This window comes from Castor canadensis, chromosome 11, assembly GCF_047511655.1.
Source record: "Castor canadensis chromosome 11, mCasCan1.hap1v2, whole genome shotgun sequence".
Lineage (NCBI taxonomy): Eukaryota > Metazoa > Chordata > Mammalia > Rodentia > Castoridae > Castor > Castor canadensis.
Window position 1 is genome coordinate 53,287,333 of NC_133396.1, and position 27,782 is coordinate 53,315,114.

The 27,782-nt window shown below is 46.9% G+C and overlaps 2 protein-coding genes across 3 annotated transcripts in view; one reads left to right on the forward strand and one right to left on the reverse strand.

Annotated features, from left to right (window-relative positions):
- Positions 1-5,055, forward strand: part of Ntn1 (netrin 1) — a 189,892-nt gene extending 184,837 nt beyond the window's left edge. For both annotated transcript variants that reach the window (XM_074046801.1, XM_020161438.2), the window contains one exon: positions 1,018-5,055. In XM_074046801.1, coding sequence (XP_073902902.1) covers positions 1,018-1,346 — 329 coding nt within the window. In that variant the 3' untranslated portion in view covers positions 1,347-5,055. The remainder of the gene's footprint in view (positions 1-1,017) is intronic.
- A 4,778-nt stretch (positions 5,056-9,833) lies between these two features.
- Positions 9,834-27,782, reverse strand: part of Stx8 (syntaxin 8) — a 257,201-nt gene continuing 239,252 nt past the window's right edge. The window contains exon 8 of the mRNA XM_020161439.2: positions 9,834-10,008. Coding sequence (XP_020017028.1) covers positions 9,938-10,008 — 71 coding nt within the window. The 3' untranslated portion in view covers positions 9,834-9,937. The remainder of the gene's footprint in view (positions 10,009-27,782) is intronic.

Here is a 27,782-nt window from a genome sequence, read left to right on the forward strand (position 1 = left end):
AAACCAACACACATACACATAATTTGTGGATTAAGAAGGCTCTGAAAAGTACTTTATCACAAATTTATTTAGGCAAAGTCCTTGCTCCACCCCCACCCCCCCGGAAAAAAAAGGATTTCTGCTTATTTCTAAAACACTTCTTACTGTCTTGTGGAGGTAACATTTGTTGCCACAGACTTGGACACTGATCCCTGTATCTTCTACATCAGCAGCATCTGCACCATCTGGGCATGTGTGAGAAACAGGGAGTCTGGGTTCTATTAGACTGTGTTGAGTCTCAACCTCTGGATATCCTCAGCAGTGTATTTTCAGAAGCCCTTTGGGGTTCTGATGCACATTTCATTCTGGAAACCCAGCACAAGGGGAGACGCTAGCAAGAGGAGCGTTGAGGAAAGGCCTTAGGTGCCTGAGGGAAGGGAGGCAGCCTGGCAGGAACTATATTCTGTGGTGGGCCTTGGGCCTTTAGAAAAGGCATGTTGGCCACTTGGAGGGAACTTACCATTTGCACTGAGGGCACTGAGGCCTCTATAAGACTGGGTTAAGGTCAGGGCTGTGTGTATGGGGGTGTCATGAAGTTTAAGGTGAATGACTGAGGCCTTTGAAAGTGCAGGGACATGAGGAGGTCCTCTTCTCCACCCGGAGGAGGGGCTAGCACCACTGTCACTGAGGCCACCTGCCCTGGACAGATGTACTTACTAGTGGTCAGTTCCTATAGGCTGTCCTGGACAGGGACGAGCAGACAGTGTTGGGTGGCACTTTCAGAACAGGCAGGAGGGAAGGCTTCTTGGAACAGTGGTCTTAGCCCAGGGATTAAAGGTGGGGTTCCAGGATCAGCTTTGATACTGCCTACCCACTGCCCCTTGGGATACCCTCTTCAGTCACTTCCCAGCTCTGGGTCGTCCTTTCCTTTCCACAGGCTCTTGGAAAGGGAAGAGCAGGTATGGTCCAAATGGTCCTAGGGGTTCCCCTCCTGCATTTCCCTGTCCGTGGCTCACTCGCCTGCCTGCTTTTTTGCAGCTGTTCAGATCCACATCCTGAAGGCGGACAAGGCAGGGGACTGGTGGAAGTTCACAGTGAACATCATTTCAGTGTACAAGCAGGGCACAAGCCGCATCCGCCGCGGTGACCAGAGTCTGTGGATCCGCTCACGAGACATTGCCTGCAAGTGCCCTAAAATCAAGCCCCTCAAGAAGTACCTGCTATTGGGCAACGCCGAGGACTCGCCTGACCAGAGTGGCATTGTGGCAGACAAGAGCAGTCTGGTGATCCAGTGGCGGGACACGTGGGCGCGGAGGCTGCGCAAGTTCCAGCAGCGTGAGAAGAAGGGCAAGTGCAAGAAGGCCTAGCGTGGAGGCAGCAGCGCCAGGCCCCAGAAGGGCAGAGCGCCAGGGCCAGGCGAAGCAAGGAGGGGCAGCCACCATGGCCTTGGCCCAGGAGGGCTTTCCCAGGTCGGGGGAGGGTGGGGTGGGGGTGCAGCGGGGGCGGGGCCCTCCACAGCCCCTCTCCCCGCCCTACCCTGTGCGCCCTTGGTGGGAGCCCAGTGCACACAATGCAGGGCAGGGTGCCCCGCAGGCCAGGCCCTGGAGGAATGAAGACCAGACATAGCTACCTCACGGCGCTCCTTCCAGAGCACAGCTGCGCTTCCCTAGGGCTAGGTGGGGTCGCCGTTGAGGGGCTGGGGCAGCCTGCCCTGGGGCCCAAGGGTCGGGCACAGAATGGCACAGATGGTTATGGAGAAGGGGATGTGAGGAGAACTGTGAATTTTCAGGTCCTCAGCCTTGGCAGGGGCACTTAGCAAGCCCGACCAAATCACCAGCCCTGACACAAAAGACACACTCTCTCTTCTCCCTGATCCTTCTGTCTAGGAATCCCCACAGGATTCCAGACTGTGACAACCTAGGCCCTAACTGATGGTATTAGGGGGAGCAGCCTGTCCAGCCAACGTTCTTCATGGGGCCTCGATGGTCACCTGCTGGGTTACTGCTCTTGGGTGGGGTGGGAGTGGGGTTCACCATCTGGGGAGAGGATGTCCTGCTGGTGCCTGCTCTGGTTGAGTGGGGGCTGGCCCAGGATCCTGGCCCATCCGGAGGGCAGTGGGCCCAGCAACACCCCTGAGAAGCTGAAGCCGGGTGGTCACTGCCTCATGCTGGAGCTGCCTGTGGGAGGAGGCATTGCAAAGGCAAAACCTCCCAGAGAGTTTCCTTTTTGGAAACTTGGAACCAGCCCCTTTCATGACATTTTCCAGGGGAGGGAGAGGGGGCACTGGCTGGGTTTAGGGCAATGACACTATTTGTGTAATGACATCAGCTCCCAAAAGGCTCCTCAGCAGTGTCAACAGCTGGAAAGGGCCTGGATGGATATGGAGTGCTGGCTGCAAAGGCAGTTGGTCGGCTGAGCTTGGGGAAAAGGGGCTCACTTGAGTCAGGACAGGGTTTGCTGGCCCAGTGAGGTGCCCGAGTGCAGAGGCAGTGTTGAGGCCACAGGCAGGCAGGGCCAGGAATGAATGCCCAGATCCTGGGGGCCAAGAAAGCCATCACCACTTTTGTTACTGCCCCCATTGATGGCTCTCAAGGGAAGGGACGAGGTTACTATAGGCTAAGGAAGCCTGCTATGGTCACTGGGCTCTGGGGCTGCCCCACAGCTGCCTCCCTCTAGTCATCTAGACATCTTATCCACTCCTTTCTGGCTGTCCTCTTTGTAGAGGCCCCCATGCCTTCCACTGTGCTCTCCTTCCTACCCTCCCAGAGTCTGCCCCCCCAGCAGGAAGTGCTAGGCCTTCCAGTCCAGTGACCTTGCTGGACTCCCCGCATTCCTGAGCTGTGCACTGCCCTAGGGCCTCTCACTGGCCTCACACCCAGCACTCTGAATGATGCCTGGCTCCTCTCTCCATCAGGAAATTGGTACCATTTGCCCTGCCAAAGTTTGGCTGCCTCAAAGGACCAAACTCGTCTTTTGGCGAGTTGCTTCTCTGTTTTCCCCACTTCTGCCCGTGTCACCACTGTCATTTACTGATCACCTGCTCTATGCCAGGTACTTTACCCACACAACTCCATAACAGGGATTCTCACCTGTTTTTACCAGCAAGGAAATGTATACATGTGCCCAAGGTCACACTACAAGTAGGAAGCAGCACTAGGACTCGGACGCCAGAGCCCGGCTGATGCTGGCTGTGGCTGTACCCCAGCTCTGTAGCCCATCCATCAGTTCCTGCAGCAGGCTCATAGCAAGTTGCCACTGACACCCTGGCAGCCTTGGGTCAAGCCTGGAGAATAGTCTGGGGTGAGTGAGGCATAGGCACAGTAAGGTAGTCAGAGGGAAGTTCCAGGAAACCTCAGGGTCCAGGAAGACCTGCCACCCCCCCCCACCCACCGCCGAAAGGTCCTAGAAAGGTGGCATGGCTGCTCCAAGTATGGGGGGAAGGCTGGAAGGATTCCAGGAAACACTGGCAGAGACACCTTGGGCAGGGAGAGACACCTGGACTAAGTCCAAGGCTGGAAGGCAAGGGCCTCTCCCAGGCTTTAATGCCCAGCAGTTTGTTGAGCGCTGTCAACAGCAAAAGGCACCATGCTGCAGATCAGGTGTTCTCACCTGCCCAGGCTACAGCCCCATCACATCCCCCTGCATCCGAGTCTGCACCAGTGTCCAGTGAGGGTCTTGCACTGGTGGTCTTTGAACCCCCTGCCCCCACACCTCAGCCACAGAGACAGGAACCTGCCAAGCAACAGGCATCTTGCTGAAAATACAACCAATCTCCAGCTTGCCTTCTGGCTCAGCCACCACACAGTCTCAGGGCTAAAGCCATCCACCAGTGGCCTGGACCTTGGGGACTATATCTGGGGCCAAATGAGCCAGGTCAGGGATGAGGCCACTGTTGGGGTTGCTGGGCTCACCGCAGCTGCCGCCTCATCTTATGGCCCCATCTCCTGACTCCTCTGCTTCTCCTCCCTCCTGACCTCTCAGGTGGGGATCAGCCCCCAGAAAGCAGCTTTTATCCCACCAGCTCCCATCCCAGGGAGGAGAGGAAATGTGAGTCAAGGCCTCCAATTTGTACAGTTAGGAAGGGATGTAAAACGGAAGTAGGTTTTGATTTTGAAGAGTGTATTAACAGAATTGTGATATGTAGGTGTTTGAAGGAAAAACATACCAGGTTAGTCTTTTTCAATCAGACTCCTCAGCTGCCTTTTTTCTTACCAGCTTGGGTAGTCTGGTACCACTGCCAGCTGAATGCCTGTCTCCCTGACACTGATGCACAGTCACACATGCAAAGGTGTGGGGTGAGGGGAAGGAAATGGGGCACATCCCAGGTACACCTGCAGGCAGTGGCTTCTGTCCACAGCTTCTGTCCTTGAAAGCAGAGCAGGAGGCAGCAATCTCAGGCTCCTTCAAATGGGAGGGTTGGGCACCTGGATCAAAGCCTAGGGCAGCCATGAGAAGCCCCAGGCCTTTACTGACCTCCTGGAGCTCTGCCTCAGGAGTAACATGCAGGAAATGGGTACAGACTGTCTTGGAGCTCTCCCAGGTTGGGATGAAACTGAAATCAAGAAGAGACCCCTCAATTAAGGACTCAACAGTTAAAGGACCCCACCCTCCATCCCCAGAGCCTTGAGTGTGGACAGACTAGGCTTACTGATGAGCCACAGGTCATGGACAGATATTCCAGTGGGCCATAGCCATGCCATACCCCAGGGGTATCAAAATTGTCCTGTGGGGCCTTGCCAGCACCACCTCTTGTGTCATTGGCCATCCCTTCTATTCCCTGCTGCCAAATGCACTTCCCACCCTCCCTGGACTCCCTCTGTGTTGTGGATTTCTGTTCATTCAGAAGTGTAAATTGTTTAGTTGTGACCATGACATATTGTTTGGGTCCTTTCCAATGCATACTAATATATTATGGTTATTATATATGAATATATTTAATGACATGGGAAAAGTTGTGGATTTTTTAAGGTTGTTTTTTTGTTGTTAGAGTTGTAATGGACCCAGAAGGAACTTGTAACATGGGCCCCACACGATAGAACTAAATTCAGATATCATTCAATAAACTCTTGTATACTGTTCTGTCTCCCAGTCTTTCTTGGTGGCCTGAGCTCTGGGTGGTGGGCATGTAGGGAGTTAGAAGGGTGGAGTCTTCCAGCAACTTAAGGAATATGGACTCTTGCCCTAGAACGCCCCAGCAAGACAGAATCCTGTTTATATATTTTTTTTTTTTCACAGAGTCCTAACTTCCCAAAAAAGGCAGGAAAAGGGCAGCCCTGCTTGGAAAGTCCTGGGGGCTTGCTGGCTCCAAATGCTATTTCAAGCTAACAGGCTCTCAAATGGGATGGTCTGTATTTTAGCCTTAAGTCACCACCCCTGAGATAGATCCTTGCCTTTCTCTGGCCTCCCAGACAGGAACTTGTGGGGGCAGAAAAAAGAGGGTTCCCTCCCACTTATCCTACATGTAGTAGCAGGGTGGCGAATAACCTTTGACATTCCTGTTGTAGGCCTGCAAGTCTTTTTTGCCTTTTACATAACTAGTTTCTTCACTCAAAGCCAACTAGAGACAAGAACATCCAGCAGAGTTGGTGAAATTAAAGGGATCTTACCAAAGATGCTTTTCTAAGCCATTGCTGAAGCTTCTTGTGGGGTAGACTGGGCATGGGCTGAGTTCACTGGGTTTCACAGAGGATATATTTAAATCTCCAAATGGTTGTGATTTCCTTATTAAATAATCTTGCCATTAGGAGCACGTTGTGTTGCCATACAGAGTACAGTTTATCAGCACCAGGAATCAGCATTCCTTCTCCCAGCTGTTTTAAAGACAAGGCTCAACCATGGACCTGGTCTGGGCCCTCAGCAATGCAGATCTGCATTCTTTGAAGACACAGGACGCTTTCCCTTGCTGTGCAGAGGGCTGGCTGGAGGAGCCTTGCTGCTTCTCAGGATGCCACCATTGGTCCAGTCTTCTCCAGGGTCTGGCTCTGAGGACCAGGAGCTGTAGGTGCCAAGACAGGTAGGTACAAGTGTGGACTCCAGTTGTCCCAATCCATCTCAGGAGAGAGTTCCTACTGAATGGCAGTGTCTGCTGGTGGGTGACTGGAGACAGGAGGCAGGCCTCAGTAGGTAGGACAGGCCAAGGAGAAAAGCAGGCCTTGTCTGCAGTCTCAGGTGCTCCCTAGGACCAGATGCACCATTGGCAGGATTTTAGACTCACTAAGATTTAGGCTGAGAGGTCTACTATTCACTTAGTAGTTTGATTCTCAGCTTTGGTCATTTTAGGTCAAGGGTCCAGTTCTCAGGGAATTTCATGATTGATTGGGTTTTCCTGCCTGTCCATAAAGTTGTCTGTGCCTAGGCCCTGTGCTGGCAGCTGCAGCCCTTGCCCAAGGCCTGCAGGAAACACAGTTATCAGAGACACACTAGAATGGAACTGCAAACAGCCTGCAGCGTTCCAGAGCCTTCTGCTCTGGTTGGGAAGACCAAGTGCTGACATCTGCCCAACTCAAGAGAATACAAGAAGTAAGCTGGATGGCTATGAGCACTGCCACAATTTAAAGACCCATTTTATAGACCAAATACAGAGGCACAAGAAAGCCAAGTGATCATCAGAGCCCCAGGAGCCAGTTTACTCCAAAGTCCAGGGGGCTGCCAGGGACTGAGTTTCCCAGGGTCTGCCTGGAAGGCCTCACAAATTCCTAAGATTCCCAGGGACAGTGCCGGGCATGGGGATGCCTACTCATGGTAGACACACCCCTCAATCTCAAATTTCGTTAAACAGACAAAACAGATCTCTTTCCATGCTCTTTTTACAACTAAATAATAAAGAGATAAGAAATGTGCCAAGAAAAAGAGGGTGCAAAAAGAACAGAGCCAGTGAGAAATACTGTACATGTGTGGATTAACTCATTGGCGGGACAGCAAGTCATTTCTGGAAGGAGGTCAATGCTTTTTGTTACCCACATGTAGCTGGGAGGAAGCCTGTGAAATTGCATGATGCAATCAGAGGAAAGAGGAGTTTGAGCTTATCTTTTAAAATAGTAGGGGAAACCCACTTAACTTCAGCAGAACTCAATCAACTAGAAAAAGAGATGCTCTTTAACCAGTCTGCAAAAAAAATGCCAATGAATCTGAGAGGAGGAGGAGATAGGGCTTGAAAGAAAGTAAAAGCAGACTTTCCACAAGGAGGGAGAACACAGCAATCCAGCAGGCTGTTGGCAGTTTTCTGATTGGTCAGGGAAGAGCCGGATGGACAGTTTTTGAAGCCGAGGGCAATCAAGAATTCTACAGTCGCCCCGTGGAAGGAAAGTTCTAGTGATCTGAGCTTAGGAAGGAAGCACAAGCCCAGCTGGCTGTAAACAATAGGGAAAAGGCAGCAGGATTTTTCATATCAAAGTCATAAAGGCCTGGTGGACACTGTGTTCAGACCCAGGCCTTGAAGGTCTTAAAAAAAGATTGTCCTGGGGTCAATGACAGTTATTAATGATCATGAAGTTTAAATGGAGCAAAATACCAGTTGTACTCAAGTACCGGGATTTCTTTATATGGTATCCAGACTTAAAATGCTTATAATTAATAACCAGTTAAGTTAAACAACTCTTAGGCTGTTATTTTAATAAAGTTTGGAGATAGGGACTGCAGCCCTGCCTTGCTGCTCTTCCTTATGCTCAGGGAGGGCTGAAGGCTTACCCAACCAATTCCAGAGTTCTCACAGTGGGTCGCCCAGGCCTGTGGGCCTGACACTTTTGAGGGGGAAAACTAGACCTTGCAAACCATGATGGAAAGTTCCACTTGTACAAGAGCCACATTACTCTAGGGTAGTCTCGAGGCAGCAGGTCCCAAAAGTGGTGCATCCCATCCACCTGGGTATGCCTAGACACTTCTGGCCTGATGGGGTAGGTGTTGCATGTGAGAAAGCCATCCCTTGAGGAAGACTAAAGGGGTCTAGGGTCTTCCTGTCTGAACAACTTTAGCCTTTGCAGCCTGAACTACTCAGGGACTGGATGGCAGGTGCTGGTACTCTAACCTTCCATGCAGCTTTTCCTCCACCCTCAATACCCATAGATCGAGAATTGAAGTAACTTGTTCAGAGTTTAAGTTAGCAATTCTGGGACTTCAGCCCAAAGCACAGAAGCTGATATGCGCAGACATGGGCCCAGCGTTTTCCTGAAAAGGCCTTTCAGTGTGGCTGAGCCAGGCTTCCATGGCTCTGGTTCAAAGATGCCCCACGAGTTGCTGGGGCTCCGTGCTGAGCAAGTCAAGAGGAGGTGAGAAAGTCAAATAGACTGTCAATGCTGCCTTCCATGAGCTCCAAAGTGGGGTTCCAAGGAGACACTGTTTGTACAGATTTGGGGTTTCACACAAGACTGGAAGATGTGGCTCTCGGATTCTTGGTCTTCCCTTGGGTGATCCATTAGCAACCAACCCACCCTGACAAACGGATCCCAGGGCACATTACCGTCCAAAAGCTCTGGCCTTTCCCAGCTGACAAGTGGCATGTTCTGCTTGCCTGTGTATATTACCCAGTCCTCATAGCAACCCTCCCAGGTGGGAAGGGATCTTATCTGTTTTTCTAGATGAGGACACAGAAGCATGGGAAGATAGCAAGTGGTGTGGTTGTCCTTGATCTTCACTCCCTATTTCAGGTTCTGGAAACTTCCAGTCCTCTGTGGTGGAGCAGGGCCAGGCAACAAGTTCTGGCCAGTGAGTTGTGAGCAGAGGCCATGGGTTCACTTTGCTTCTGGGATGATGTTCCACTGTTGGCCTGCAGGCTTCCAGAGTCCCATTCCCACCATCAGATAGACCTCCATGGCTGTTTCATCAGCCTGGGTTCTGGGGTGAAGAGATGTGGTCACAGCCAAGCAGGTGTTTGGACTCCTGGTGAGGCTCCAGAGCATCAAGGTCCCAGGAAATAACAGAACTCCCTGACTCTCTTCTTGTATCTGCCCGGCAGGGGCCTCAGGTCACAGTTCCCTACTATAGGCCTGTTCTTTCCTCTCAGTGAAACTATGTGCTTTAGCAACTGCTCTCTCAGCGACCTCCTGCCGTGGAGGGCAAAGCAAGGCCAGCTGCCTATCCTGCTTTCTCTATAGAGGAGAGAGAGCATGATATCTGGCCCTCTGCACCCTTCTAACTCAGAGACCACCCCCGCCTCCATTCTGAGGGCCTGGTATCCTTCACAGGCCCATGCCATCAGCCTGCCCTTTCTGAGACTTGCAAGCACTTACTGCAGACACTCGAGCACACAGTTGTCAAGGTAGGTGCAGGAGCCAGAGAAAGGCAGTGCTCTCCTTACTTCATAGCCCCACTGCTGCCTGACCACTACCCCTGCCTCCCACCTTGTTCAATAGACTGAATCCTGATTGTTTAGAAGGATGTTTCAACCTTGAAAAATAAGTGTACTGTTACCAAGAAAATGAAAAAGAATGTGCTTCCAGGTCTGAAAGCAGTTCCAAAAGTAGAGCCTAGAAATACTTCTGTGTAGTAACTGAATCTTATGACTGGCTTGTGCAAGGCAGAGTGACAGGGTGGTTACACACTCAGACACATGTCCACGCGACCACCCCTCAGCAACGCCCTCACCTCACTCACTCTTGCCCACTACCTGGACACCCTGGACACATGACTTGTCCACTTGTTTCCACATGGGTACGTGACTTTCCCAAGCAGACTAGACATTGAGGTAGTAAACTCCACAGTATACTGGGGTATCTGGAATCCATTGGCAGCCATGGGTCAGTGACCACTTGAGGGACAGTTGACTAGCACCAAAATTGACCAAAGCTGAAACAGTGTTTTAGGTAGCTCTCTAGAGCTGCTTGGCCATGAGCCTTTAGGGAAGCAATGCACATCAAGAGTCCAGAGCTTTGGGGAGTTTATTGAGAGCAGGTGTTGCGTAACAAAAAGGTGCTGGGCTTTCATTTGTCATTGGCAGGTGTCACAGTGGGTGGTCCCCTTATTGCTATGAGCTGGTTGGCCAGACTGCAACGACCACAATAGCCACAAGCAGCAATAAAATCACCATTATCATCCCTGAAAAAGAGAAGCAGAACAGCCTCTTAATGATTCAGACCAGAAAATTATCACATATTTCTATGAAGTATTGGCAGAGAGGACACATGTGGCCTTATAAGCTGGTGGGTACAGCAATAAGGTACTCCCAGGAACCTGGAAACAGCCCTCACTATCTTGAGGGTTGTGTCAGTGCTCTTGGGTGCAAGATAAGAGGCCTGGAAGGGACAGAGACAAACCTCCCCATTCAGCCCTGGGGAGAAGGCAGGATGCACTAGGTCCATAGCTTCAACTCAGGAGGCCACTTGGACCCCAGGGAGGGTGAAAGGTGCTGAAGATGGTTACCCTTGCTACCCAATTGGATTTTGCATAGATGAAGCATTGGTAACACAACAGGCTTAAGAGTTTACAAAGAAACATTAACTCTAGAATCCATTTTCTCCACTCTCCACATATCTTCACTTTGTCTGCGTCCAAGGCACTTTATGTCACTCATCTGTAAAAACAGCCTGAAAGGCATTTGGCTATTTTTGCCATTAGTATTTTCCAGCATTTTTAGCTGGAGACCACAAAGGGCCCTTCCAGCCAGTGGCTCCAAGTCCAGCTCTGCCTGCCTGCCTTGCTCTACATTTTTAGGGTTATGTACTCAAGACTTACTACTGCCCATTACCTCATCTGATGCTGAAGATGTGGACTCAACACAACACAACACAATCCTTCAACCAGGGAGCTCATGGATTTCCACTGACCCAATATGTAACACTGAGCATTTATCACACGCCAGGTGCCATGTAGTCCAATAGAGCCAGGGCGGGGCCCCAATTAAGTATTAGGAAAATCTTGCTCACCTGAGACTCCCTGGGCTCCTGAGGTGTGAGGAGCAAAGGATGAAAAGTATGTGAAAAGGCTTCATAAGAGAACATGGTTGTTTGGCCACCAGGATGACATGTGTAAAACTAGGGAGCTAGCTCAGAGAAGGGTCAGGATCCATACAGTCCAAGTCCTCGTTCTCCTGAATACCACAGGTTGCAGGCAAATCACCACTACATTATTCACTTTAATAGCTAGAGCTGTACTTGAGGTAACTTTGGCCACATTGGCTATTACGTGGAAATCAATTAAGATTAAATAAAGTTAAAAAATCAGTTTCTTAGTTGCCCTAACCCTATTTCAAGTACTCAATAGTCAAATGTGGCCAGTGGTTGCGTACTGAACAGAGGCCATGGAGAACATATTCACTGTGTCACAAAGTTTCATTGGATGGCAGTGACAGGATGGGGTTTTGATTGTTTTATTTACTGCTGTGTCTCCAACACCTATAGTGATGTCTGGGGTGGACACAGATTTGGTGAATAAGTGGATGCATCGCTACTGGTTGAATTTCAAAGGCTTACTCTACATTTGGGTAGTTTCTCTGATGGGAGGTTCTGCTTTCCCTTCTTGAGTTAGTTTTGTAAAATTTCATTTCTTGGAAACTGCTATTTTTTTTCTTTTTTTTTTTTTTGGTAGTACCAGGGTTTGAACTCATGTTTGCTAGGCAGGTGCTCTACCACTTAGGCCACAACACCAGTCCTGTTTTGTGTTGGATATTTTCAAAATAGGGTCTCCCGCTTCAAACTGTGATCCTCCTGATCTCTGTCTCCTCAGTGGCCTGAGCCACTGGTGCTGGGCTGTTTATTTTTTTAAAGAGTTTTACTATGTAGCCCAGGCTGGCTTCAAACTGGTAATCTTCCTGCCTCAGCCTGCTGAGGATTACAGGTGTGTAATCCATCATGTCCAGTGGATCCCATCTTTTGAGTACCTCATCTCAGGGACACAAGGGTTTTCTCCTGTCTTCATGGGACACAGTCCTAAACCTCTACATCACAGTCCACAAGTTGTGGTCCATGGACCAGTTCTAGCTATGGTGATTTTTTTTTTTTTGGTAGCACTAGGGTTTGAACTCAGGGCCTCACACTTTTGAGGCAGGTGTTCTACTCTGCCAGCCCATTTTTTGTGTTGGGTATTTTAGAGATTATGGTCTCAGGAACTATTTACCCAAACTGGCTTTGAACTGCAATACTCCTAATCTCTGCCTCCTGAGTAGCTAGGATTATAGGCATGAGCTACCAGCACTGGCCAATGGTTTGTTTTTGTACAACTTAAGAATAGCTTTTATGTTTTTAAAGGATTGTCAAAAAAAGTGAAAGAAGGAAATGTGACATGCTGTGTGTGGTATGCAAAGTCTACACCACTTATTATCTGGCCCTTTCACAGATATTACCTGACCCCTGCTGTGCACCCCTGGGAATGACAATGACTTTCAGGCTGTGGTCTTCAATACTCTCTTTATTTCTTTCATCGAGGGATTTTTTTTTTCTCTCCCCAGTAGTAGGGATTGAACCTGGAGCCTCTCACTTGCTGGAAAAGTGCTCTACCACTGGATCCAGGCCCCGAGCCCTTTTGTTTTTGTGACCTTTGCCTGGGCTGGCTTTGAACTCTCTATCCTTCTGCCCCCACCTGTCAAGTGTCTGGGATTACACACACCTGGCAAGGGGTTTCCTTCCTTTTTGTAAACTTGTCTATCCACTGTTTCAGAGTGGGGTTATAATATTTTAGTTGCACTTCAAGATGCCTGCAGTGAGAAGGGGTGTGTGTGTTAATACTACCTTATGCCATCTTTTCTCCAGAAGTAGAAGAACAAATCTTTTCATTCATTTCTGTCTCCAGATACCTTCAGGTTGACCAAAAGCTCCCCACGGGCAGTAGTCCCATTACTGCCTGGTCACATACTACGCATACGGTGTTTGGTTGAAAACATACTCCTGGCTGGGGTGAAAGGTTTATGTATCAGAAGGCAACGGATGGGCAATGCACTTGGGGATCTTCCCATGGGAGCTTCATTCTTTGTCTTAATAAATGTACGAACTCAAAAAAAAAAAAAAAAAGAATGGATGTGGGGCAGTGAACAGACTGAGGGGAACATGGAGGGCAATTTCTGGCACTCTAGGGCCTGGGCTAACCCTAGGGTACAAGGGGGAGTGGCTGGCTGTTAGGAAATACAGAAATGAGCAGAGGCATTTTAGGAAGCAACATGGTCGTGGTTGCTGTGGCTCAGGCAGGCTCACAGTAGTGAGTGCTGGAGGCTGAGCAGCTCTCTGCACAACATGACTTCTCAACTGAGGCTGGGATGGTGCAAGGTAGAGGTTCAAACAGTGGCCCTGGATTTTCAAACCAGGGTGATGATGAGGACAGCAGAACAAGTGATGAGAACAAGGCAATCAAGAATAACTGATCATGAAGACAAAAATAAACATGAACCTGGTTTTAATTCATGCACACAGAGCCTGAATCACAAGGGAAGAGGCCTGGGCAGTACACCACCCAGGCCACTCTGCCTTGAGCCACTGCAAGACTGGACTAACCTGTCTCAAACTCTGCTCAGTCATTCTCCAAGGTGCTGCTGGAGAAGTCTTCTTCAAATGTAAATATGATCAAGGGACCTCCTTGCTTAAAGCCTTCCAATGTCTGGAACAGAGACCTAGACTCTACTGCAGCCTAGCAGGCTCTGTGTGATCTGGCCCCTGGTGCCCCTGCTGCCACATGCTAGGCTCTGTGCTCTAGGTGTCCAGTCCTTCACTTCTCCAACATGCCAAGCTTCTGCCCTTCACCTGACTATTTTTTTTTCTACTCACACTGTCCTTTCCACTTATAGGTCTCTTCCTCCTGGCCTAGTTAATTCCCCAAACCTTAGCACCAGCGTTGCTTCCTTGAAGCTCTCCCTTGTGACCTCCAGTTAACAGTGCTTTTTTTATTTTTAATCCCTCTATGTCTCCAGAGTAACCTGTGTTAACATCACTATGTGAGTGCCCAGCTCCTGTCTGTCCCCTCCCCCTGGTACAATGAGCACCTACAAAGGGACAGTGTCTTCACATTCGCCACTACATCCCAGAACCTAGTAGAGAGCAGGCACACAAGAGGTACCATATAAACATATGAAGAAATGCACTGAATGGAAGGGACAAGAAGATATGATAAGAAAGATGCAGATGGATAGTCAGCAGGGAGGGGGGAGCTGTATTAAGTTGTATCAAGGAGGGCAGTTAAGGAGAAAATTCAAAAGTGATCAACATCAACCAACAAATACCACCAAGACACTAGGAGGAGAAAAAGCTCCTGTATTCTGGAGACCTTTACTCAGACAGTTTTAGCTGAAGGGAGGTGAGTCTAACAGAACTATTAATACAAGTGATGCCTTTAAAGCAGTGGATCTATCACAGAAGCTATGAATTAGACAAATTGTGCCTCAGTGAAGACATGATGGACAAGGTACAAACTACCTATGAGGAATAAAAACGCACTTCACTCTTGACACTTTATATGGCAAGTTGATAATGAGGTAAACTGGGTATGAGTCCAAAGATGAAAAGGGGACTTTAAAAGCAGTGACAGATAAGACATTTACAGCTTTAAATCCTTTCAGAGCAAACACGGGTCCTTTACAAAGAGATTTTCAACAGGCCTAAGTAAATTGGTATACACCAAAGCTCAACCAAGGAAGTCATTTCAAGATGGCAAGCAATGGTGATAAGCAAAAGCCAACTGCAGCCTTTGGGATCCTTTAGGTGAAAGCGATGGTATTTACAAACCTTATCACAGCAATCCTTTCTTATAAAGGGTGACTTGCCTGGAATGTGGTCATACTCAGGTGCCTTTCTGAATGGATTATATCTGGAGAATGTTTCAGGAGGAGTAACCAAGGATCTTTTTAAAGTCAGCAAAACTAAGCCCCACTGGTCACGGAATAGTCCCACATGCCAGGTTTGTACCCTGTGCTATGGGTGCATTGCCTTGCTCAGTTCTCTTTGTTTTCTACAGGAAGAAGCTGAGGCTCTGGAAGGCTAACTCGGGAATCCAAGTGGGTCTGACTCTCAGCCTTGCTCTTAATTCCTTCCTGCATCACTGGAGCTTATCCAGGGGGTCCTGGGGGTCAACAGAGTGAGGGGTTTATTAGAGGCCCAGACTCCTTGGGGCTGGAAAACTGGGGTAAAGCTTTTTCTCTTTTCATCCTCTTCTCTTTTCTCCCTCTCTCCACTTTTTATGATGGAAAACTTTAAACATACACACAAGTAGACAGAAGAGTATGCTGACCACGATGAACCTTGGCTCAGCTCTAACAAGGATCAATTCATGGTCTGTCTGGTTTCATCTGCAACCTTACCTGCTCCCTGCCTCAGGCATAAAATTTGGAAGCACATCCCTGACATATTTCATCTACAGACATTTCAGTAAGTATCACTGAAAGATAAGGCACTACGTTAAAGAAGCACTACCAACATAACCACAGAGGGTTTGATATTTCCTCAAAATAGGACAGGGCAGAGCCTCCAACCCTTCTGACATGGGAAAGTGGTTCCAGGCTCCTGCTGGATAGTTTCAGGGAAGAACATGAGCCATGTGAGTCACGTGTAAAAGACACAACTTAGGTCTTTTGCCTCTGAACAGTGCTCAAGCCTCAGGGGGTCTCGTCATCCATCCCCCAGCTAAGGAAATGTTTGACATTTCAGAACGAAAAAGACAGCTGAACTTCTGGGAACCTGCCAACTTCTAAACAATGAATGCTCTCTGCCCCTGACCCCAGCATGGAACACCTGGCGAGGTTCCTGACTCCAGGGTCGCCTTTTCTCTGCACTTCACTCAGCTCCTGCCCTGGTATCACCAGCACCTGGCAGGGCAGATGTTCCCTCCTAGGATTCAAGAGTCCTTTTCAGGGCAGGCACAGGGTGCCAGGGTTACAAGAGTGGACAACAGCATCCATTTCCTTTGGTCACTTTACCAGATGAGCATCACTCAACCACTTTTAACATTTACAAGTCCAGCTCATGGCAATTAAAAAGAGATGTAAGAAAACAAACTCCTTTTCAGACTACGAAAGGACATTAAACACAGTCTCTCAGAAACAGGGGTGTGTTTGCTGAAGATTGTTCCTCTGGATTAATGGTCCATACTTTTTTCCAGTGAAACACTGGAAACCAGCAAGTGACGGGGCCTATGCTGCCAATGCCTTTGCCACAGTGGAGCGTAGGTAACAGCTCTTAGTACAGGCCTGGATGAGGAAAGGAGACAGGAAAAGATAGCTCTGTTTGGGAGCGAGCGTGAGGACAGATCTGTGGATTGGCCACTGCTACTCTAGTGTGGGAGGTAAGCATGCTGAGAGGAGGGAATGGGAGGCTGGGAGCCTAGGAGGCTGGGGGAGAGGGGCAGGGAATGAAGGGCACCTTATCTGGAAGTCTTTTTATCTGCTTTTTCGTAAGAAAAGACATCCTGGCTGCTCGCCACTGCTGGTTGTTTTGAACCAAAATACACATTCTTGTCTGCCTTATATGTCACACTGGAAGAGTGAGGGTCAACAAACAACCCTCACACAGTTAATGAACTCGAAGGATGGACAAACAGAGCACCCTTCTGAATGACTCCAGTAGTGGGTGTTTTTTCTCCTTCATTTGCACTGTCAATAGGTGACATTTGCTTATGTATTAACCAGAGGGTTCTCACTGATGAAACACATATTTTTTTTGCCTCAGACTTTTGAGCCAAGGTGGGGAAGGAGCAGGAGAAGAGGTAAAGCTGGAGTATTTGTTTTTAAAAGTTCATGTAAATGTCCCCTTTAATCCCATTACTGGGCAAATAAGCCAAGAGTAGAGTAGACAGTGTGAAAAGGTGAATGTATTTACATTCTGATTCTGGACAGAACTCTGGAGAACTGCATCCACCCTTGAGCCCTCCAGGCAGACCTGCCCTCTCTGGAGCTGTCTACTCTGCTCTGGCATTGGTGTGGAGACCAGCAGCATGGCCAAGCAGCTCAGCAGGCTGGGGAACCACACACCAGGAGTGGGGAGAAGGGCTATTTCACCCCATGGATCTGTTTATTAATATCTCCCCTAATAATGCATTCATTAAAACACTGGGTAAGCCTGGCACTAGTGGTTCAAGCCTATAATCCTAGATACTTGGGAGGCAGAAATCAGGAGGATCACGGTTCGAGGCCAGCCCAGGCAAATAGTTCAAGAGACCCAATATCAAAAATACCCAATACAAAAAAGGGCTGGCAGAGTAGCTCAAGTAGTAGAGTGCCTGCCTAGCAAACATGAAGCCCTGATTTTAAACCTCAGTTCCTCCAAAAAACCAAACCAAACCAATCAACCAACCAACCAACCAAACAAACAAAAAAAACCACTCAGCAAAAGCCTCCCCTAGCTTTATCAGTTTGGTTTTGCTCTTGACCTGGCATCCAAACCATCCCTCCAAGCTTTCCTTTCTGTTTTGTGGCTCAGCCTTCCTCTGCAGCTCGAGAGGGTGACCCTCCATCTCCTCCACAGACACACTCTCTGCCCACTCCCTTGGCTTGTAGACTCATCTTGTTCTCAAGACAGCCCTCAGCCCAAGGGCTTGATGCTCAGCTCAGACTCCAAGCCCGACATAAAGCCTGCTCAGCCTTACACATCTTGCCTCTCCTGGAGACCGAGGAGTGTCTGGAGCAAGGATATCCTTCATCTCTAAGTTATTAATACTTCTTTCCTTAGGTCACAGGATTTCCAAAACAGGGATCACGATGTCTGGTGTAGAGAAGGGACACTGGTTTTACATTCAGGGACACGGGACTTCAAATCTGCCACTTACTAGCTAGGACACTTTGGAAAATTTTCTCAACTGAGTTTGTAAAATGAGGCTAAACAACACCAGCCTCATAGGCTTCTTGTGAGGATTTGCTGAGAGGGTACATACAACTTTTAGAACATATCTGGCTCTCAATAAATGGCAGTTATGCTGACAGTAACAAGTACTCCTGTCTTGCCACTGCCCAAGAATGGTGGCTGTGTACAGAAGATGCGAGAGGGTGAGCCTCTCAGGGTAATGACAGAGATAACACCATTCATTCCAAAAGAGAAGAAGAAGAGCAAAAACAGGAACACCTGGGTGACATTTGGTACAGAAAGCATTTGGTGTAGAAACAGGGAGACCAATTCCAGCTGGGCCCAGTGGTGACGATGGGAGTCCAGGAAAGGTTGGAAGTTCAGAGTGGAATATCTGGCAGCATCTGCTTCAGTTATTAGCTACAGGAAGGGCAGCTGTGCTGGGTGATCTGGTTGGAGTCAAAAGGCAAGTAGAGCACAGCCAAGTGGACACCAGGTGAGAGAAGCTGTGAAGAACCGAAATGAAAAAACCCTCTGAGGAAGTGGAGGTCAGAGTTAGGGCGCATGCTGAGGACAGGGTCACAGCAAGATCAGGAGAAGGTTAAGACAAACCAAAACGGGAACCAACATGAGAACACGTTCATTTGGCTGCACAGGAGGAGGGGCAGGGAGGACCAGGGGTTGGGGAGGTTGGGAAGTCTTGCTATGTGGAACAATAATAATGGTAATGGTAATAATGACACTGAGAATAATAACAGGACTGTAAGGAGAGCAGAAGTCTCACAAATGAGAGTACCATTATGCCATTAAATCCATGTGCTCATAAAGTTTGCTGTACTTACATTATTCTCATCTAGCTACTGAGGCTAGTAGGGCAATAATTTTCCCAGATCCATAGGTGAGAAAATGGAGAGCCAGAGGCCATGCAGGATGAGGAGAACTCAGACTCCTAATGCGACACACTCCCTTAAGGGAGCCCTATGAACAGCAGGGCTGGCTTTAGGCAAAGGGCACATTCTCTGGGAGGGAGTTCATGAAGCTCCGCCCAACTTGGGGAGCTGGGTGGTCAGAATGGGAACAGGGAACCTGGGCAGGTTGCAGGGGCCTGCAAGATAAAGGTAGCAAATAATAGACTGTGAGGTGCAAGTAACAGTGTGGTTCCTTAAAGAAACACACTGCAAGGCAAAAAAAATCAGCCACCAAATGGATCTGCCTGTGTTTTGGTTCCAATTGAAAACAGAGAAACAGTGGAATTAAACAGATCTTCATTTCATCTCAGTTTTGTGTCACGCCAGCTGAGTGTAATAAACAGTCTCAGCCTATAGAGCAGCACACAGCCTAGAAGCATAGTGCAGTGCTTCTAGAGACCACAGGCCAGCCTGGCCCCTCTCCAGTCCCACAGGCAAGCTATACAACACCTCTGCCCGTGTCTGCTTCAGGGCCAGGCAGGGCAATGCGCAGGAAAATGACAAGTGAGGGACAACAACTCCAGGAGCTTTTGTCAGAACCCAGGGCCTGGCATATAGCCAGCTGCATTCTTCTGAAAAGTACCGGCTTCCTGAAGGCAAGAACTATGGTCTATTCTGAGTGCCACCAGGCAGTCTCGAGTGGATTTGTACTGAGGTGACTGGGGAGAAAACAGGCACCTAGTCCTCTTCGGAGGCATATCCCCACTTGGAGAGAAGGCACTGCTCCGTCCCTGTGCAGTGACCCAGTACCCTGCTGCAAAGCTGACAAGAGGTGAAACAGGCCCTGTGGCAACACAGAAATGGGAGAAGGCCAGGGCTGTGGGGTAAGAGTGGTGCAGAGAGAGAGAGAGAGAGAGAAAGAGAGAGAGAGGGAGGGAGGGAGAGAGAAAGAGAGAGAGAGAGAGAGATCTGGGGGCCAGAGTGAGCCAGAGCACTCTCAGCAGGAAGTAGGAATCAGGAAAGGTGACCTGAAAGGAGTGGGGGATGGGCGGAGGGAAAAAAGGACTAGCCTAGAAACAGGAAATTAAAAGAAATTAAGACTGCAAAGAGAGGGAGCTGGGGCAGAGGAGCTGGACGGCCGCCTAGTGCAATGCAGGCTTCAGAGTCTGGGTTCAGCTATCCAGGACACAGGCACCTGGCTGGGCGTCAGGTGGCTGTGGAACAGCAGTCAAAGCCCTCAGGCCATAGTCAGGCTGACACTCAGTCCACACTGACCTCATATGAGAGCTCATCTCATTGGCTAGGGCAAATCAGGTCACAATAAGGGTCAAGCTGTTCTGATGCTAAACAAGAGCAAAGTCCGGAAGCTAGGTGTGGTGGTGCCTGCCTCTAATCCCAGCACTTGGCAGACAGAGCAGAAAGATAACAAGCTTGAGGCCAACTTAGCCTCAGCAAGACTCTGTCTCAATAAATAAACAAACAAAAGAAAGCACTATCCAGGATAGAATTTACCCAGAAATGTGGGCACAAATACAAGTATTCGCTGAGTGCCTACTGTGTGTCAGGTCTAACAGGTGCACAGGCTCAAATTTGCTCTTTATGGGTCTGCCTTTCTCACCAGAGATGCAGAATATCAACCCCCCTCCTAAACCAAAGCAAAACCCTGCAGATAACATTCTTTAGAGGGAGTAAGTAGAAACTCGCCATTATGATCACTTCCTGCATCGAAAGTGCTGAGTAGTTTCTAGGCCCCATCTGTGTTCTTAAAGTGTTATTCATTTCCCATCCTGAAATAAATTCGGCTTAGCAGTCATCACCATTCAACAGCAGAATCCAATTGTAAATAGATAATCCTTTATATCAGCAATCAAAACAGCATATTATGAGTTGTCAAGTTAATAATTTAATGCCAGTTCTCTGGTGCATCAATATTTGCTAAGAAACATCCCCTCCCTGTGCTGCATGTTACCCCTGGGAATGCGAATCTGTCTGGATTCTGGCAGGAATTCAAGTGTCTTGGAAAAGCCAGTCGGGAACTCTGCTATGGATATCTTGTTTTGACAATTCCCCCTTGAGTGAGCGTCAAAGGATTTTTTGGATGGCTCCAGTCAGGCTATGGATTCACCACTACAAACCCCTTCATGTCGTGCTTAGACTAAGCTACATCACCTGGCACCAATTAGGGACACCTGGCAAGGTGACCTGAGGGCAGTGCTGCCAAAGTTCTAACCAGCTTTGTCAACCCATCAAATGCTCATGCATCTGATTTGTAAAAATCAAGCCATCTGATCAAGATGCAAAAATTATAAAGTGGTAGTCTGAACAGTCACTGAGTTCTAAGTCTCAGAATGGCATCTGATAGTGGCAGCCTGCTGGCCATGCCTCCCTATACACAGCTGACATGATGGTGCCCAGGGAGGCCAACCAAGGCCTCCTCTCCAGGAATTCTGGATTTTGAACAGCACATAGTTGGGGCTCAGTCACAGTAATGGTAACACTCAAGCCACAATGGCCACAAACAGCCCCAAAGTTCTCAGTACTTGTCTCAGTCTGGTCCTTCTTTACACTTGGTTGGCTCAAATATCTCTTAGATTCTTGCAAGAAACCTAACACTGCTCAAATAAATTTCATGTTGTTTTTTAAAGACTGACTAGTTCAGGCAGGTTCAAGGCTCACTAAATGAGTCAAAGTCATTTCCTCTTCCTTGTAACCAAGCTCTTTCAGTAGAAAGATCATCTACTTGAGACACAGGAATAACTATGTCTCTAATTATTTGGGAAAATGTAAGAGCAAGAAGAGAATGATTTCATTTCACACTGCCAGTTTAGTCCTGAAAGGCCAGCTCTAAGGCAGCAATCCTTAGATCATGTGCTCTTGAGCTGCATCTCCCTATTCTGAATGGGTTCAGATCCCAACAGAAAGAAATAGTTATCACCATTAAGTTATCTTTCCCAGATAACAGACTCTTCACATTCACAGTCACATATTCTATGATTTTACAGTTATTCTTTGCTTAATGCTATAGATATTGTTCTGAAGAGTCAAAATGTATAAAAGGTAGGCTCAAGTTCTAGGGCAAGAGGTACTGGGGCAAATATCAGGACAAGAGAGCTGACCCTCTATAAAGGAAGTTAACGGGAACATGTTAGATGGGGCAAACTAGTTGCCTGTAGTCTTTTTGGTAGGGATCCCTCCTCCAGGCACCGTCATGTCCATATCAGTACTGGCGCCAAGCACTTTAGATACATTGTATAAAGTATGTACCTCACCCATTGAGCTCCTCAATAAGTGCTAAAGAAACAAATGAATTACAAGTCCTGATAGGGCTAGGAAGGCAAATTTTATACCCTCTGTATTCTCTATCTTTGGGGTAGCTTTTGATTATCAGGCATTGATTGAGCAACTACAACAATGAACAAAACAGACAAAAATCCTTGCCCTCATTGATGTAGGCAGGGGAGGAGAAGGCAAAGAGACAAACAAATAAGTAAACAATGTAATGTACTAAAGATGCTACATGCCACAACGAAAAATGCAGCTTATCTTTTGCTGGTGTGTATCAAGGGCATATACCCCATTTCTCTCAGGTCTGAGGGGCAAATGGGGGAGGGAGCGCTAATACTTTCCAGAGACCAACCTTCCTACAGTGGGATTTGGAAACACATTGCGGGTAAGATTAGGGTGCCTTTCTACATGGCGTCAGGAAACTGCCATCTCAAATGTTAATAATATGTAAGCTTAGGAATAACACATTGCAAAAGCTTATTGGAATGAAGGGTGATGTAATGACAACTGGAAGCAGACAGGGGACTTATTATGGAGTGTAGAAAAAGGAGAGCTGAAGAGGAAGAATTTGTCAATGGGTCCCAGCACTTTCCAGGACAGGGGTATGCGGGTAGTGAATTGGTACCTGCTTCGTCTGTGGGGGTCCTGGGGTTTCATATGAAGCGAGAAGTAGTAGGCTGCCTCCTGTATAGCTGCAATTCATCAAATGGCCTGTTTTGACATTCTATGCCCAAATGAAAAGTACACTTCTTAAACTGATGGCTGCTGCCGTTCTTAGAGGCCGCTTCACTTCATCACAGGGATGGCTGAGAGTTGTAAAGTGCTGGTCACCAGCTGGTTGCTGAAATCTAAAGAAAACCAGGTGTGGTGGTACAAGTAAGATGAAACAGTAGATGAAAGATGTTACCCTAAGTTTGGAAGAATTCAGGTAAATGCATTTCCAATAAATTTGGAATTGCTAGTGCTTTGGGTGAAGGGTCACTCCATCATACTGTAGGCTACATCTATCCCCACCTAATCTCAGCATTCCTTTTGACCTCCAAGGTGACAAGAACTGTACATAACCAAAAGCCACAGTGTTAAGGGCAGAAGAAAGATGAGTGTTAGGGACTGTGGGAGAAAAGAAAAATAAGGGCTGGCAAGAAAGCAGCCAGATGCAGGCCTTTTACTTTAAGAGCCGAGTCTTTTCCCAAATAACCAAACATAAGTCATAATTATTTGACATGGCTGTAAAGCCTTTCCCCATTATTGAGACAGAAAAATTAGCTGTACTGTGTTCAAGAGGTCACTTCTGCTTTCAAGCAGTCATCAAGACTACATCAAGAAGTAGTCTTAAGCTCTCTAGCCCACTAACTTCCAGCACTGTGTCACTTCTCACATGTGCAGCAAAATGACAGAGGATGTAGATGTATGATTGTGTGTGAATAAGAGGTTTTCTTCTTTGGGAGGCAGAATAGCCTAACAACACCTGAAGTTGTGTTGTGGGCTGAGGAATCAGATTGCTTGTATTCAAATCTCAGCTCTGTCATTTGGGTGAGGGACTGAAACTCTAAGCCTAAAACTGGGAGAATAATAAACCTTAGCTTAGTTAGCATGGAGAAGAACCAAGATAAAATGCTGAGTGCTGAGCACACTACCTGGCATATGGAACCTTCTCAAAAGTGCTACAAAAGTGGCATTCACAATCATGGACACTTAGATAGAAGACTCTGTGATCCTCCTCCACCTGTGATCAGCTTAAGTTCTCAGTGTCAGCTACCTCCTCCCCAATGCACAACATGGCAGCAGGACAGGAGCCTCTGAATAGAATTGGGCCAGTCTTTTGCCCTTGACCTGATCTCTTTCAGCAAAACCAAATATGGCTGCAAGACATTTTTTGAGCAACATTTTCCCACTTATGCTTCCAAAACTCTAGCTTTAAAACAGCTTTAGAAATTTATGTGTACACAAAATACCCCAACAGCCTGTATCTCCATGTATAAAAACACCTAAATTAAGATCACATTGATAAAATGCAATTCATATTTGCTCTTTTGGAAGGGAGGTGTATCTTCTGCCTAGAGTGTCCTATACTCTTCTCCCTAGGCTTTGGGACAAGAATTTAATGTTATTGCTGCAAGATGCAGGGACACAGTGAAAACTGCCTACCCTGCTGGTCAACTGCTAACTTTTCATTAATAGTAGGATGAGAGCCATCAGAGTTGTAAGGCCTGCGGGCCCCATCAGGACTGGTGAAGTGAGACCAAACAAAGAGCTTTTGAGACTGTTCTACACTACATCATGGCAACAGGGCTTCTTACTCAAGGCAGTGCCAATCTAGGAAATCACAGGAGAAGTAGGGGCAGTTAGGCTGGAGAGCTTCCACATTCTGTGAGCACAAGGCATGTATACAGGCCTAGTCACAATGGGGAGTAAAGGAGCCTGTCTGTCCCTTTGTCCTGAGGGACCTGTAATGCCATCAATTATTTACTGCTATCATCAAACATTTGCACCCCCCTCAGAGACGTCCTCCTATGAACAGAATATCAGCTTGGAGCCATGAAACTTGACTTTCACACAGGGAGGCTTCTGCTTTCAGAGTCTGTGTCAGTGTAGCAGCAAATGGTTGGTAAAACTTAAGATCTAGAACTGGGGCCCTTCAACCCCCTTCACAGCCTTGAGACACAGACCTGCAGGTGTTAGCAGATTGGACAACGTGATTGCTAAACCTACTGGAAACACATGGACAAGACACCAGTCCCTAATGTCTAGAATATGGTTAACCTAAAAACTTGATCAAGGGTTCTATTAGCAAAGATGAACATAAATATTTCAGGCTCAAGGATTCACTATAACAGAGCTGAAATTTTGAAATCAGTTAGGAGTGTAGCTCAAATCACTTTGAGGAGAATGCGACCAATGCAGAAGTCTTTTTCCTATCTCTTCTTCAAGATGTTCAATGTATGGGATTGGGGTGAAGCTCCTGAAAGTGCACATGGTTGGCATGTGTGAGGCCCTGGGTTCAATCCCCAACACTAGATAGATAAATAAATAAGTAATAACGCTCAATGTGTGAAGGGCTGAACTAGACCAGAAAGGTATAATCATAGCAAAAGGCATACTGATGACTACAAAGGAGTATCAGGGGTTACATACACATTGACCCTTTCAAACCAATACCAGGGATTTGCCTGTCATATACCATGGGAAGAACACAAAGCACCTGTCTTTGAAACACATGCTTTTAGTCCAATAATAAAAGGTGTATGAGGATACTATTAAGATGATGTCATAAACTTTTGTTTATCCACTCTCCTGGAAAAATGTATGATAGACAACTCAGAATGTCGGATTTGGCTCTGAATGATATGCTGGCTTACATTAAACATGATCTGTCAGACATTTCAGAAGTCATTTCAAAGCCAAATAAAAAAAGGTGAGTTATCCCAATGAAATGATCCAATTTTCCCACCTTGACCTCCCACTCTCAACATGCCATGCTCACTCACACTCTGCTCATACTGCTTCAGCGCCTCTGCAAGCTTCCATGCACCCAGCTGGAAAACACTTCCTCCCCAAAGACACCTCTCCCTATGTCACAACATCTTAGGGGTGCTTTGCCAAAGTTTCTTCTGTATACTAAGCACATATATTATAGGAATCAATGTGTTAGTTGGTTAATTAATAATTAATTGGATTTGTGAATTACCATTGCTGAGCATCTTTAAATTATTTGAAACAACAGGCCATGTGTTTCCATGTCTGTGTCCCCACATGTTACCACTTGTACCTATCATATGACAGAGGTCATATTGCTTAATGACAGGGATGTGTTCTGAGAACTATGTAATGGGCAGTTTCATTGAACAAACATTGTAGAGTGTACTTACACAGACTAAGGTATCATTAGGTGAGACAATGTTTTGGGACCACCATTGTATATTTGGTTCACTGTTGACTGAAATGCCATTATACAGCATGTGATGGCATGTATTCAACATGTATTTGTATTCTGGTTGAATGAATAGTAGCTCATAGTTTAGAATCAAATACTGCCTGGAATATTAGGAATCAGTAGTATGAATTCAAATGACTTTCTTACTCAGTAGAGGTTAACATGGGGATATCCTATCAATTAAAACAGTACTTGGCACATAGTAAGTGCCCAATAAATACATATTGAATAATGGTTTATAAGCTGGTATATAGACTATAAGTGTTGAATTATGCTTTATAAACCATGAATAAGACTATGATAATTAAGAAGTGTTGGTTTAGAACTATAAAAGGGTTCAAATAAAGTATAGTTGATATTGCCAAATTCAAAATCCCCATTGGTGGCTGGTGACATGAGTATAAAATTCTCATGAGTTTCTTTCTGAGATAATTTGGACCCAGAATTTTCAACTATGTGGATCCTTTTCTGTATTGAACTAACAGCCCCGATTCACATTTCATTCATTCCTTACAACTTTTCTTTTTTTTAATTGCTACTTAGGGTCTTGGGAGCTAGGCATATCAGCTTACCTGAGAGCTTGTTAGAAGTGTAACTTCAAGGGTCTCACCCAGCAATCTGTGTTTTAAGATTCTTCTGGTGGTGAATTTTAAGAACAACTGCTTGTTTTTCTTTTTTTTTTGGTGGTGGTACTAGGGTTTGAATTTATGGCCTCATGCTTGTTCACACAGGCGCTCTCCCACTTCAGCCACTTCACCAGCCCTTTTTTTGTGTTGGGTATTTTTGAGATAGAGGCTCGAGAGCTATTTGCTGGGGTTAGCCTCAAACCATAGTGTTCTTGATCTAGCCTTCCGAGTAGCTAAGATTACAGGTATGAGCCACTGGCTGGTTGGTTGAGCCACTGGTTCTTAAGCCAATCTTAAAGTAATAAAACAACATACTTGTTAACATAATAGGAAGAAATGAGGCTTTCTCTGGACACTAAAAAAAAGAAAGAAATGGATTGGGGGTCTTTAGCTAGTAGTAAGACTATCACGGGTGCTGATGCATAGCCTCGTGAGAAGTAGGCAGCCTGGGATGTGTCTGATACAAGATGTCATAATTCACTCCCATTCCCATGCCCTTGGTTCTCATGTACTCTTGATAATAATAGTTTTTCTCTGAAAGGGTCTTCAGGATTCACAGCAGAAGGTAGAATGGCTAAAGGATTGTTCCAGCTTAGAACAAAGAGACTCAAAGAATGATCACTAGATTGCCAGAATTTTCTACCTACGATTCTTGACAGCCAAGAACCAACTCTTCTTCCTCACAGAGCCTAAGGAAAGGCCTAAGAGGGGAAGGAGGATGGAGATGAGTACTACCTGGTAAACAGAAGTCAGATGGTTTCAGCATCAAATGTGACCATTGTATGACAATGTGTCAATGATTTCTCCATAATAGGGTCCTATCTTAGACAAACTTATATTTCTAGAACATCCAAAGAATAAGATTCTAAAGGTACAGACTAAGTCAAAGGAGGAGGTGGCCACAGCTGTCTGCCACCCTACAGAGCATCCAAGGCTAGCAAATGAATCTAGTTTTCAGGTACAGGCAGCCCCTCTGTGACATCCTTCTTCAAGATGTGTGGGTGAGGAAATGGGAGAGGGAATGTCTAGTGATTAGTTCCGTATGGTCCTTACATTCTTGAAGTCTATTCTTTGCACCCGCTGGAACACTTCTGCATTCTTGATAGCAGGACTGCAATATAAGTTCTTTCCCTTCTGAGCACTGTCTTTTATTGACACACTAAAATATCCTAAGAGCAAGCTTTGGTTCCCTCCCTTCTCGCACCCCTTCTTCCCCAGTGCCACACTCTCTACACCATTCCTTGTTCTCTTTCTAAGAATGCAATAAACATTTCAGCACAATCTTTTCAATCCACATTATTTATAATATTCTGAACATCCATCGAGTCTGGCCAGAATGCTAAGTAATAAATCAAACTTAACAACAACA